Source organism: Salarias fasciatus, chromosome 13 (genome assembly GCF_902148845.1).
Source record: "Salarias fasciatus chromosome 13, fSalaFa1.1, whole genome shotgun sequence".
NCBI classification, from domain to species: Eukaryota; Metazoa; Chordata; class Actinopteri; order Blenniiformes; family Blenniidae; genus Salarias; species Salarias fasciatus.
The window spans coordinates 24,464,298-24,478,475 of NC_043757.1; the positions used below are offsets into that span (position 1 = coordinate 24,464,298).

A 14,178-nucleotide genomic window follows, 5' to 3' on the forward strand; every position below is an offset into this window, starting at 1 on the left:
CTATGCTGAAGGTCTTCTATCAGTCTGCGGTGGTGGGGGCTACCCTCTGTGCTGTTGCATGCTGGGACAGCAGGCTGAGGGGGGCCGACTCCAACAAACTCATCAGAAAGGTCAGGGACGTGGTGGGAACGGATCTCCGCAGAGAACATCAACAATCGACAGAACGAAGTTGGGTTGTGACTGGGAGTCAGGACTCTCTGGAGGAATCCGCAAACTCCTCACAGAAATGCCCCCAAAGCGCACTCCAGCCTGCTGCACGCTCACCGTGAGCCACACTTGAACACTTAAACAAAGCCGCACAGTGTCAGTTTGTCAGTGGTAAAACTTTAATCCACAGAATAAAATCCACATAATTGCCTTGGAGAAGAAAATCTTCCAAATCCGGTCCAAGTCTTTACATTTCATTAAAAAAGAATTTACAGGAATTACAAGTGAATCGTGCCTTAGCGTGAATATTCTATAATATTATACAAACATAATTTTTAAACGGTGGTTTTTTCGGGGGTTATTCCATCAGACATGCCGACCTGAGAGAGTCTGCTTGAACATAAAACTTTATTTTCACTGATGTGATTGACATCCACAATATTTATGTTTTCTTTTTTTTTCAATAATGTCAGACAAACTGATGGGGATAAAACACAAAAATCAAATAAATGCAGCGATACCATTTGGCTATTTTTGTCCCAATTCTTGTGTGTTCTGTTACTCTGTCACGTCTTCTGACCCCAATATCTTTCAGGCCGCACACGTTTTCCCTCATCTTGACAACCAGTTATCATTCTTTCGAGTCTAAGCTCTGATTTTCAAGGCACTGAGCACCCAGTCAGTTATTCTGCTGCAGAGATATGATTTGTGTGTTTTAGGTTTCTGCACATGACCTTCTGTGGGAATATCCAACCGCGTCAAAAAGCTAGACATTTCTAATCGAATAACGGCTCGCTCACGCCGCCTCATTGGATGTATTTAAAGAGCATAACGGGGTAGTGGCAACGCGGCGTAGAAACGGTCACTTAGGGACTGACGATGACGGCGGAGTAAATATAGAGGATGTTCCTCAGGTGCTGTGCGGCTCCGGCCGGACGGCCGAGCCGACGGACAGGAGGCCGGACGCAGGAGGAGAGCCTTCAGGCCGCTCGTGGGTCAGGTACACGCCGAAGGTCACCTGAAAATGACACGTGGAATTACGCTTTTCACACACACACACAGACACACACACACACACACTGACCTTCCCCTTGCGGTGGGCAGTCAGGGACAGCAGCGGCTCTTTGGTTTTGGCCCCCGTCTCCTGGTCCACCCCGACCATGTGGCAGCGTCCGCACTGACCCGCCACCTTGGGATTGATCCCACAGAGAGCGATCGAGTCAGTTATATAAAAAAAAAAAAAAGAAAAAAAAAAAGCCCTTCCAACACATTTTATGGGTTTCGCCGTTTATCTGGAAGCGTTCGCTCACCACGAATCGGGTGCTGCCAATAATCAAGTGCGACCAATTATCCTCCTCGAATGGTTCTTCTCCAGCGATGACTAAATTGGCTCGGAAGCGGCTAATGACGCTCTGTGTGTCAAGGAGCTGATCACCCTCCGAATTGTCCTGCCTGAGAAAGGCGAATGTGGGAAATTGCACGTTATTTTGCAGCGCGGCGTAAATGGCTCGCTGTGATGTGAATGCACGCGCGTGGAAGCGGCCCGATCATTTCGGGCGCATTCTGAATAACGCGTCGCGTGCTCAAACCTGCAGCTCATTAGCTCCCGAATGAGCTCCACGCTGGCGGAGTTGATCATGAGATACTGCGCCTCGTTCACCAGGGACAGGGACGTGGAGGCGGCAGCTAGGGAGGAAAGACTGTATCATTACCCCGCTGATTTGTTCCAAATCAGCAAAAAAACATTTTGATTTGCAGTTTGAGCAGACGGCAACCTGAGAAGAAGGAAAAAAAAAAAAAGATAATTTAAGGCTGTACGGGAACACGGAGAGTGAAGTGTGTGAAGAGTTATCACAGTGTGCAGAAACAGTTTGATCATTATGAGCCTCGGGGGAGGAAATCCTTCAAATCCTTCTCCTAATGACTCCTTGAAAAGCTGCGAGAATAGAACAAACCGTCACTTGATGACTGGCTCCATCAGATAAATACAAGCATATACATTTAACTGTTAGGTTTCTTTTAATCATTGTTTCCCAGCTGATTCTGTTTTAAAGAAACAGAGAAAGGTAAGCGGAGCTGGCTCGGTATTTACTCCGTGCTTTGACTCCCTCCCTCATTCGGCCGAGCTTTCATCTCCTTGTTACAGGAAAAACGATAAAGAGCCATCAGATTGTGCTCTAACAGACCCATTTCATTACTGAACACAGATGTGAGGCTCATGTTCAAGTCCTCGCTCACAGATTGGAAGGTATTCTTCCCTCCATTATATCACCTGATCAGACGGGGTTCATAAAAGGACGCCATTCGTTTTATGACATTCAATAAATGTTCGACATCTTGTACTCTTCCCAGCGCGCTGAGCGAGAGCGCCTCGTCTCTATGAATGTTGATAAAGCATTTAATAGAGTCAAATGGAACCGTTTGCTCGAAATATTTTGATGGCGGGACCCAGGAGGGCTGCCTAATCCTTTTTACTACTGCTATTTTCCGTTTGCAGCGGCGGGGCCGGCCCCGCGCCGCGCCTCCAGCCAGATATTAAATGACGCCGCCTGCATCGGCGATTTACATTCAGTTACTAAAGAATAACTCCATAAATATGCTGCATTCACCCTGGCGTCACTGGAAGATGCTAAAAACACCTACAACTTGTATATGTGGGAAAATAGACAAAAAAGACATTTTACTTGAGCAGGGGTTTGCATTTGTCCAGTGTGAAGGTACCGGTGTAAGGGAGAGCAAAGTCAATAAAGTGTGATTGATTGGCCGACTGATGTGAAGACAAACAAAAGGCTTTATGGCAGGATGGTGTTCTCTAATACCCAGACTAAACAACATGCAGCATGCTTTTGTTTGTGTTACTTTTATTTTTAACATTAAATATCTGCATGTAAGCATTTTGCTTGCCGTAAATCCTCTTATAGTAGCCGGGGCTTTTGTTTGTCTCAAGTTTAACTGGCACCGGGCTTTTAATGGAAGGAGGCATGTGTAGGAGAGAGGCTTGTATTCTAAAATTTTCAAAAAGAGCAGAAAGATCTTTTGTGTCAGTTTGAAATGTGCTGAGCTAATTTATTGAAAACAAGTATCAAACGGTACTAAAACAGTAAAAAACAGTAGTGCAGTTTAGAGCTGAGGGATACATCGAATTAATTTGAATAATTCGATTTTATTTTTTCAATCGATGAGAAAAAAATAAAATCTCAACATCGAGTTTAAAGGGGCTGTATCATGCAAAATTCACCTTTTGTATGTTTTAACCTTGTTATATAGTTATGTACTCACCAAAAACCCCAAAGTGTTTTTTTCCTTCGTGCCTGTGTGTTTCAGCTTTCCTCGTGTTTCTGCTGCTCAGAGAGGTGACGTTCACGTCACACGGTGAAGATGGCTCCCCTGAGCCCCCCTCCCGCAGGCCCTCGGCAATCAGCGTTGCCGCTTTTTGTAACTCCGATTACGGAGATAAACTTTAACCATCGTCTGAAAGCAACAATCAAGCAAGAGCAAGAGTCTGAAGGGTCTGCGCTTGGTGAGTTTGTAACAGGAAAAGATGTTTTCGCGTGTCTTTGCGTGTAGAGAAGCTAAAGCTAAAGAGCTAAAGCTAACCCTTAGAGACGCTAACGTAGCTCTGATTGATTGAAGTACGCTGTCAGTCAAAGTCCACAGGGGGAGAGGCGGGATTTTCAGTGAAACGGAGCGTTTTCTCTTCCGGGTTTCAGAATTAGCCACCAGAAAATCTTTTATTTCACACAAAATGACTTTTCCTTAGCGCCAAAAATAAATTATTACCATGTTAATGCCAAAGCTAGGGTTTTGACTAGCTAAAAAAGCATGATACAGCCCCTTTAATGTTTTTTGTCCCTCCGCCATTGTTAGCGGACACATGTAACACACACAGTCGCCATACCAGGAGGACTGGCGCTGTTGCACAGACTACTCTCAGTACAGCGCTGTAGCACTTCACAGAGAAAAAGAAAAGACTGAAAACAAAAAGAGCTTTCTTCAAAGATGCGCCTGGTCATTAAAGGAGACGGGCTTTTAATGGAATACAGGTCATTATTAGAGGAATTGTGAGCCAGCTCCTTTAATAGAATTAATTCTTTGCAGGTGAGTGATTGAAAATAAGCTGCAGGAATCAAGCAGAGCAACGTCCACACATAAATGACAACACTGGCTATTCAATTGACACATTTCTTATTTCTTAACACATTTCGTTTGGAAATTGAAAAAAAAAAAAAAAACTAACTTCACTGCTCCCCACTGAGAGGAGGCAGGGTTGCTGTGAATTTTATAAAGGCACACAGCCGTCCTGCTTATTTATGTGCAGCGCTGCCGACAGAGGCCCGACACAGCTCCAGGTATTAGAGGCGGGACTCCTGAGGGTTGCTCCGGCTGTTGCAAGCAGAGGCACTCAGCCGGTGAAAGCATTTGCCTAAAAGTTTCCTGCGGCTCCGCGGGGAGCGTCGGGAACCCTCGGAGGATATATCCCGGTGATACCGGCGGAGGGGATCTCACGCTGAATTTTGGAGACGATGGTTCAACAGGAAACCTGGATTGAACACGATGAAAGCCGTGGAGAGGCGTTCCCCAGTCTGGCAGGATTACAGGAGGAGGTGTATCTATTGCAGTATGGGAACTAAAGGGTGGAGGGAATGTAAGGGTTTTGGAGCTTAACCCACACTGTGACCCCGAAGCTGCCTGGATCATTTAGAAACGGGGGGGGGGAAAAAAAGCACGATTCATTATTTAAGAAATGGTCAGATTCTGCACAATCTGACAAATCGAGATTCACACACTGCACCTCCTATAATAAACTTCATATTCTTGTATCTCTTCCTGTGATCCTCCCTGGCTGTGAAATTCCAGCGTCTCCGAGACGTTTAAACAACCAGTTTTTTTAGTCAAATATCTGTTGCTCAAGCTGAGATAATCCCGCTTTTACTGAACTAACAGAACAAATCACAACGCTAAAACTAAACCCCATGATTAAAACTGATGCCTCTTCTATAATTATTCAGGTGTTTCTCATACTTTAAAGGTGCATTAAGGAGTTTTTCAACTTTAAAAATACTTATTTTCCACCATAAATATGTTACACATTTTTAACGATGTGTACAATGTGCCCTGACATATTCATTACAAGTACCTCTAACAGCGCTACATTGTCACTTGAAAGTTGCAGTGCCGGTCCGGCACCAGCATTTATTTGCTGAGAATTTGAGATGATGTGACATAATGCGCGCTCCCACTGACCTGACGTCCTTTTAAGTTTCGCTTTATCCGCCATTACTCCGCCAGATGCTTAGTGAGCAACAACTGAGCAGGATCTTCCAGAAAGTAAGAACAGACTGGCTTCTAGCACTGCCACAGCTCCAGCACAGACTCCACCAGGTAAAAGAAACTTACATTTTACTCGAGCGCTACTAAAAGAGTGAGGAAGGAGTTCCCCTCTTCCGTGCACACAAGCCACAGGCACGAGTTTTTCACTAAGCTGCGTTACGCCCAAGGCCTGCAGGGGGCGCTGTTTCACATAAAACGTGCAAACTCCTTAAGGCACCTTTAATGAAACAACTTCTAAATTCCAAGCATTCATTGATTACTTCAGGTAATTTTTATGAATCCAGTCCCTCTAGTTTTTCCAAATGTGAAGACTTTTTCAAGTAAGTCCAAATTTGAGTATGGTTTTTAGAGAAATTTCAATTTACAGAACAAGAAATTGGATTTTTAGGTTGATCAGTGGAAAGAAATAGGAAGACTGAAAATGACGTTTGCATCTGTGTGTATGAGTGATGCTTGTTCTGAATTCGTCAACTTAAAACGCGCCCTTGATGTCTGTTGCTAATCCATGGATGGAAATGCAGACTGACTGTGGGTATTGTGGTGACAGACGACATGATAAAGGTTATTTCCTATTGACTGCACATCACCACACGAACAGGCCTCACAGCGAGGGTCAATATTCCTGCTGCAGCATCCAGTTTTATGAAGGACACAATAAATTCAAAGACACATTTTCTCCCGTCTCGGCGTCGTTTGAGGGTTGAATGAAACACATTTTTATCCACATAATGTTTCCTTTTGGGAGACATGGTCGTATCTAACATGGTTTTGTTTTGCAAAGCAGCGTTTGAATTAATTATTGGAACTTTACTATGCAAAAAGATGGACTTTTATTCTTAACTAGCAGCCGGTTTCTCAGTTTGACACATGCCTATGAGGATCATTTTTGACGTCATACGGTCTAAAAACTTGATCCTTCTTGCAGTTAGACTTCAGAGGTGCAGTATCTATATGAGTATTTATAGATTTTAGAATATTTATTCAGACTTTACAGAAAACTGCAATCTTGCAATCACAATGATGATAGCAAACCTCTGCAAGATCTCCAGAGGAATGCAATTTCTGAAAGCTAAACGACTGAATATCACTTAAAAGCTTAAAATCCTCTCATTGTGTGTTTCTGTTATGGTGAGGAGCAGCACTCGGATCTGACAGGTAAGCTAATAGGAAGGTTATTACGGTGCAACGAGCTGCAGAGATGTTTTCACAAGTCGTTTAAAAACACTCGAGAACAAAGGAAATGTTTCAAAAATCAAAGTATGAAACATCTGAAGCACATTTATCCCATGAAGTGCGGACAGATCACACAAAGTAATGTGTTTGCTGAACAAATGTGGATCAGAAATTCCATTTTTATAAGATCTCAGAGAACCAGAGGTCTTTATTCATGATGTACCAGAACAGACTCCAGCAGTCTGAGGCAGACAGCAGGGCGAGCCGGCTGGCAGAGCTCTGTGGATGTCAAGAGGGTTTAGCGTTGTGGGCACTGTGGAAATGACAACAAGGTTTTTTTTTTTTCTTCATAGAATTCAGAGCTGTGGTTTGAGAATGTTGTTAGTTTTTCAAGGTTTGGATGATCAGTAAGCAAGAGTTGTGGATATCTCCGCTTTTCAAGAGTTCAAGAGTCTTGTTTGCGTTCCACACTCGAAATACAAAAAAGGTTTCAAACGATAAAGCAGCCGCATTGTTCAGGTATCACCTTGCGAAGCAACTGTTGTGCAGAATCAAACGCCGAGGAGGAGCACCTCAGCGAGCCTGCTCCTGACCTCTGACATAAAAGTTTAGGTGTGTTTGTAAAGCTGAAATGCTTGTAAATGATTATCCGCAGACGTGGGGAAGTAAACACAGCGTAGGGTTTGTGGGCGGTGAGGTGCGTTCTGTGTACAATGCCTTAGAATTACAGGTCATGGAGTTTTTTTTTGTGGTTTGAGTGATTGCATTTTGGCATACCAGAGGTATTTACATGCATTTTCAAAATAAAATACCTCAATATTTGCAATGAAAACATTTTGTGGATTCAGCTTCGTAAAAATATTGCGTATTGTATATTTTATTTCAATCTAAAACTGAGTATCTTTGCACTTCCTATGCTAACATAAGCAGTAGAGTGAGCATCAGTGCTGCACGTCACGAGCGCTCCTCCCTCACATGCGCGCACGTGGCGGGCACATGGTAAATTATTCATCCTTCAAAACAGGGCCGCACGTTCTGACCCAGAGCTGTAGTGAACTGCGGTGTGACAGAAGGATGACTGGGGGTCAGAGGTTAAAACTTTTCCTATCAATAATGTAACACATGCCAATGAGAATCTTTTTAAAGGTTTTAAAGTCAATAACGTAATGGCTTGCCAATAACGTAATACAGTATTTTGTTCGTCAATACAATACTGAAGTAGCTTTAAAAGTTTAAAAATGTAATAATACATTAATAAGGTGATATTCCTTGGAAATTATTTTGTTTGTTTGCATTTATAACAGACTGTAAAGTCACCATAGTAATTCACATATGAATATTATTCAGCAATCTATCTTAATTATGACTAATTTCTTTCCCCATTTTGTTGCATTATTGGTTGACACATATTGCTGCAGTTTCTTTTTCATATGAAATTCAGTCTAATATCAACCAAAAGGTTCTATTTAACATGAAACCTAAAGTGTAAGCACGTAGGGCTTTGGGATAATAGGATCTTTTTCTCTTTTTGTGTGTGAATATTCAGCTCTGCTTTAGTTAATTTACCTGATGTGTTTCGTCTGGTGAAGTGGTTTTAATGGCTGAGAGATCCAGAAGAGGTTTAATCTCCAGAGAAGCCAAAATAATTCATTCGAGGAGCAGATCAGGGTTTTCAGATTTCCCCGTTCCGTCTGACAATAAGCCAAGACCACCCAGAGAAATCCCAGAATAGCCCCGCGGAGCAGGTGGAATGTATGAATAGATATACCTCCGACCGGCTTCTTCCTCATCTCCCGGGTGAAATCGGGCCGTTGTCTTATCAGGCGGCACGGCTGTCCGAGGAAGTCTGAGAGCCAGGACGCCGCTTCGTCTCCACAGTCCACCGTCTCCACCCTGGGGGGGTCGGAGGGGAGGAGGAGGGTAGGGGGGGGTTACATCCAGGAGGTCCCCGGGGAAATCTACCGAATTCAGATGCTGCTTACTATTTGTTATGACATCTAAATCCAAGAATCTGGGGATGAATAGCTTTTTTTAACTGGTGACTCGCCGTGCGGGGATCTGTCAGACCAGATTAATATCATCTCCTGCTCATTGTTTGTTTGTGTTCCATAAAAAAAAAAGAAAAAAAAGAAGGGAAGCAGGCAGAATGTCTTAAGAAACCGAGGGAGGGAGAGCTTATAATACCGACCGCTAAGGGAAGACGGCATGAAAGCGGCGCCGATTGGAGAGGGAGATGTGGAACAGAAGAAGTGTGTCACGGCGCTTCCTGCCGCTCTCAGATGTGTTCACACAGCCGGCTCACCTGTCACCACAAACTTTGCTCTGACACACTCGCTCGTCCGTGTGCAATTGAGCGTCGTCTTTCAGCGGAACCGAAATGGTATTCATCCCTGCGGGGGCAACGGACAAAGACTAAAGTCAGAAATTCTCTGACAAATTTGTGGCTGAAAGTCCGACTTGATTTATTTCTTCTTCTTTTTTTTTTCCCCCCCCGCCACGCGCCGGCTGCCTGACCTGAGGCCTGCAGGAGCAACCGGTTTGAGGAGAGGCGGACTTGTGGGCGTACGAGGCACAGGCGGGGCTCCCTCTTCTGACTCAGACACACGCCGTTCCCATTCACCACCATCCAGCCCCGGTCGTACAGTAGACCCTGCGGTCCCAGCGGCCAGTCGTGCACCTGCATGGAGAGAGCAGAGGATCGAAGTCGCATCAGAACAGGTGGAGCGAGAAAGGAGGGAAGAAAGAGGAGAGAGAGAGAGAGAGAAAAGGAGGACTTTGGGCTGTGCTCAAACCTCACACGCTCCACAGGATTTGATGGGATAAATGTAGATGCCGGTCAGGGTGTAAGCCCCCCCACGGCTGTGTGCGTCTCTGAATCCAAATCCCGTCAGTGGCGCCTCCGCGGGCTGCTGCTCGTCTGCTTCATACACCCCTCCATTAGTCTGTTTTATTGACGGATACTCGCCGGAGTCCTCGGACGGCGCCGTGGCTGTTTTTAGCCTCTGCAGCCTGGCGTGGTCCACCGTGACCGGCTTCTCCACGAAGCACTCGGCCACAAACTTCAGGAACTTTTGACAGTCTTCAAACGTTGACATGTAGCCAAAGGACACCCGAACAGATCCGGTCGGCTGGCCGTCCACCAAGTCCATGCTGTCTCCGCAGACGTGGCCGGCCTGAAAGAGAGAGGAGGACGACGTGATGCTCCCCCCCCCTACCGCACACGCTGTCAGAGACCGGCTGTTTTTCCCTCATCTCCCCGCTCTCACCTGCAGATTCTTCCTCATCTGCTGACCGCTGATCCCCAGGAAGAACTGACAGGCGCCGGTGTTGCAGAAGCAGCCGGTCCGCACGTGGATGTCGTACAGACTGGCCATCCTGTCCACCTGAGGGACGGCAGAGCGTCTGAACACGAACGCGCCCCAGTTAAACCGCTACGACTCTGATCTCCATCATAACTATCACACGCACCTGCGAATACCCAATGATCTGCCCGTGAGAGTCCACGAGGTTGAAGTTCAGGATGGCGCCCTGTGTGACTGAACTCTCAAACTGCCCCTCGGTGTAGACGCGAGCCACCGGTTTCCCGTTGCCATGGCAAAGACTTGACAGGAGCATGTAAGTGTAGCGCGCCAGGCCGAATGTGTGCTGCTGGATGTTGTGCATGCTCCCTGAAGGTGAAAAAAGAAAAAAGAAAAGAAAAGGGGATAAAGATGGTGTTACCCTCAAGCAGGTTACCGTTATGAACGCCATGCATATGGATTACATCCCGCTGTTGAACCGAGGGATTTTAACGGCCTTGTGTGAATCAAGACACTCTGTCACCGCACCTGTGATCCGGCGCAGCGATTCAAACCCGTGATTTATGGCGATGATGTCCAGGAAAGAGACGGTGCCATCCTCAAACCTTGATCGGGCGGAGAGGAAGCGTTACGCAGGGGCAATAAAGCCGCTGTGAGTTTCTCCGGGAACATCTCGGATCCGGCTGCCCCGTGCATTACTCTACCTGTCAGCGACGTTCGCAGCCGGCACGTAGTAATCTTCCCCCGAGAGGTAGGCCGCCGCCGTGCCTCCGCCAAAATAAGACTTCCTCAGTACGCTGGCTGCGTCATTGCGGACCAGAAGGGCCCCCAGACCTGTGGGGAACCCAAACATCTTGTAGAAGGAGATGGGGATGAAATCGGCGGGGCAGTCTCGGAGGTTAAGAGGGGAGCAACTGACATAGGAGGCTGCGTCCAGCAGCACGAACCAGCGGCCCGGGCGCTCGCACGCCGGGTACAGGCGCCTGGCCTGGATGCCTCGCACCTGGCCCAGCGGGTACTTCCTCCCGGAGAAGTTGCTCTGCGCCGGGTAGCAGAAGAGGTGGGGCGTCTGGCAGGCGGCGTCGTCCCCGCCCTGAGCGCCCCCCTCGGCCCCGCATCGCAGCTCCTGTGGCAGGACGGGCAGCGCGACCGCCCCCCGGGGGGACGCCAGCCCTCTCATGCCCACCACCGAGGTGTGGCTGTCGGTGAGGTAGCAGAAGAGGCTCGCCGCCCCGCCCTCCGCCCGCCGCCTCCAGGGAAAGCTCTCAGCCACTAATTTGAGCGCGGCTGTAGAGCCAGACGTGAAAACCACAGAGTACTCCTCGGGGGTGGTGTTAAAATGCTGCAATACCCTGTAAGAAAATGTGCAGTTATTGAATCATTAAATGCAGCAGTGTCATCTTGAAAGGACTCATTAAGAGGCTTTTACTGTGGAGGGCTTCACCTGTATCTCACCCTCTCCATGGTGTCATGTGTCAGCGAGCTGCTGGGGCTGTGGCTGTGAGGGTTTCCTGCAGGAGGGGGCGAGGAACCAACACTTTAACGCTTTGGATTTTTATAGGAAGACTTTAAAAAAAAAAGAGAAACTCTTCACGGGTTTTTTTTTTTTTTTTATGTGTCTTGTCTGACCGTAAACATTCCCGGTAATGTCCCGGCAGTAGTCCCGGACCAGGGACTCGGGGTACAGAGTGGCCGCGGCATGATCCAGATATGTTGTTCCTGTTTGCAGCAGAGGAGACGAGAGGAAGGAATAAAAGACAGCCAGCCGGCCGGGGGGGTGGGGGGGTGGAGGGGGGGCGAGCCCGCCGCGATCGTTACCTTTAATCCGGGCGAACTCCTGCTCGATCACGTCTCGGAAGTTCCCTCCATAGCCGTAGTGACTCCAGAGCTGCTGGAAAGTTTCAAAAGTGCAAAGTTGGTGGAAATCCATCGACCTGCTCGCTGCGAGGGGGAGAGCGCGCGCGCCGCGTCTTTTCACGCGTTCTGAGACGGAAAGGTGAAAGTCCGTCAGCTCAGCTGACACGGTGTTTCCTGTCAGTGTCAACACACGCGCACACACACACGCACATACACACGCACATACACACGCACACACTAAGCTCTAAACAACACAGTTCATGTTTATGGATTATGAACTGAGAAGTTTCAGGAAACTACATTAAAAAGTTTGTATTTATGTAAAAAAAAAAAAATCTGCTCTTATACGCTGTCATGACTGTCATGTGACTGTTCAGACATCACGTGACACCTTGAGACTCCACCCACTTCAGTTTTTTTCTCACTTGTTCCTTCCAGATGGCTTCATTCATGGATTTTCTTTTGGGGGGAAATAAGAAAAGGCAACATCAACACATGAGGGTGAAGAACAGTAAGGTTTAGTTTTTTCTTTGTGGTTTGTGTTCAAGTTGTGGCTGAAGGCATGAAGAAAAGATGCATTCATTCCAAATATTAATAATAATATTAAAGTGGGTTCATTTGAATTATGACATGGTGTATTGTTAAATATGCGCAGTATGGCACATCACAGCTCAAATTATTTGAGTTATTGTGAAATATAAATGTTTTATAAAGTAGTCTTTACCAGTGTGATGAAGGCCTTTTTCAGATAGCAGGGTATTTCCATTTGTTTGGGAAAGAATTGAAAAAAAGTTAATCCATTAAAATGTCATGTAATATGTTTTTGAAAGTTACTCTCTCTCTCTCTCTCTCTCTCTCGCTCTCTCTCGCAGTTCTTCTACCGCTTCTTACTGTTATTATTATCATCCTCACCATCATCATCAACCTCAATATCATCATCATTATCATCATTATTATCATTAATATTATATCTGATTCAGTTCTTTGAAAGTCAGGAGGACTGTCAGTCACTACCCAATACATTTACAATGCACTGAATCAACATCAGATCTAAACCTACAAGCACAACTTCACTGGAAACAACAACTTTAAAGGTCATATTCTCAATCTGTCCCTGTGCCAACACGGAAGCGACAGCCTTTGATTCATGGCAGGGTTATCAAACGGGCGTCGGGGAGAAAAGCAGCCATAAATAGGGCGCAATCAGACCGACAGGATGACTTTACAGAATGGGAAAATGACAAAGAAGGCCATAAATGTAGCTTTCAATGAAAATAACTGCTGTGGTTGTTTTGCTAACACGGATGTAGTGTTGCAATTGCCCACTGTAAACTACAATAAACTTTGAAGTTCCACAAATGATATATAGTACAAAATAGATGAATGAATGTCATACAACTTAGAAAACAAACCTAAACATTAGATGTAAACAGTGGTTACAGTGATATAAGGGAACTTAAAGTGCCTTCATGGTGCATTAGTTGAATATGTGCAGTATGCATGGTGAAGGCTGGTGAAGTTGAGTCTTCTGAGAGACACAAGATGCATTTTCTCCTCACATTAATGAAGGAAAGGTTCGCAGTTGTTTGTATTTACATGTAGCGGAGCTGTCATTTCCCCAGTGGAGGTCAGATTGAGCTCTCTGTGACCCCTGAAGTAAGTGAGTTTGACAGGCCTGCTTCAGGGAATCACATGAAAATGCGTGACCGCCCTCAAGCATAAAATGAGCACACTGCATTGTTCTGTGTTCGCAGATCGACACGGCTGATTCCTGAAACCCCATTAACAGAATGAGGTTCTGAAGCTGAAACCTCCTTCACTGGCACAACCCAACCTGAACAGCTTCATTTGTTGTCAGTCCGTGTGACTTTAAGAATAAACCGACCGGACTGAAGTCGTCATCTGGGCATGTCCGTGACGAGACGTTGGAGTTCAGTGTGCAGCTTTAAGTGTAACTGATCACTCTTCCAGCGCTGAGTAATCACGTCACTGACCTCGTTACACACAATCTGTCTCTTTTCTTCACTGATGAGTGAAGAGCGCCGAGGAGAGCAGTGACCACAGCTGACCTGCCCTCAGTATGTTAAAAAGAATATTGATTAGTTCACACTAATCTTGTCTAATGATTTTTCTTTTGCTCCAGCAGCCCTCAAAACAGCAATTATAGCACCATTACAAATAATGAAAGACCTATGGGTGTCTTTTCAGCCAGTTTTTGAAATTATTTTTCAGCCAGGTTTTAAGGATGCTTGAAATCTACTCTGATAGCAGTAACTATAACTGATTACAAGTCCTTGCAATCACTTCACTGTAATCCAATTACATCCAGTCCTTAATCTCATCGGCACACGAGGTACAGAGACGAGAGGAA

The 14,178-nt window shown here is 46.0% G+C and overlaps 1 protein-coding gene across 2 annotated transcripts; it reads right to left on the reverse strand.

The window, feature by feature from the left end:
• Nucleotides 1-284: 284 nt before the first annotated feature.
• Nucleotides 285-12,044, reverse strand: mocos (molybdenum cofactor sulfurase). 2 transcript variants are annotated; one of them, XM_030107185.1, is made up of 15 exons: nucleotides 11,769-12,044; nucleotides 11,580-11,669; nucleotides 11,395-11,461; nucleotides 10,655-11,302; nucleotides 10,479-10,555; nucleotides 10,120-10,319; nucleotides 9,918-10,034; nucleotides 9,444-9,824; nucleotides 9,166-9,328; nucleotides 8,954-9,041; nucleotides 8,420-8,544; nucleotides 1,737-1,833; nucleotides 1,458-1,599; nucleotides 1,232-1,336; nucleotides 285-1,165 (listed from the first exon to the last, which is right to left on the reverse strand). In XM_030107185.1, exons 1-15 carry the CDS (start codon nucleotides 11,878-11,880, stop codon nucleotides 1,058-1,060), a joined length of 2,520 nt encoding a protein of 839 aa, XP_029963045.1. In that variant the 5' UTR covers nucleotides 11,881-12,044; the 3' UTR covers nucleotides 285-1,057. The 2 variants fall into 2 exon arrangements, with proteins under 2 accessions (XP_029963045.1, XP_029963044.1); XM_030107184.1 differs by having other exon boundaries at nucleotides 285-1,336.
• Nucleotides 12,045-14,178: the final 2,134 nt, after the last annotated feature.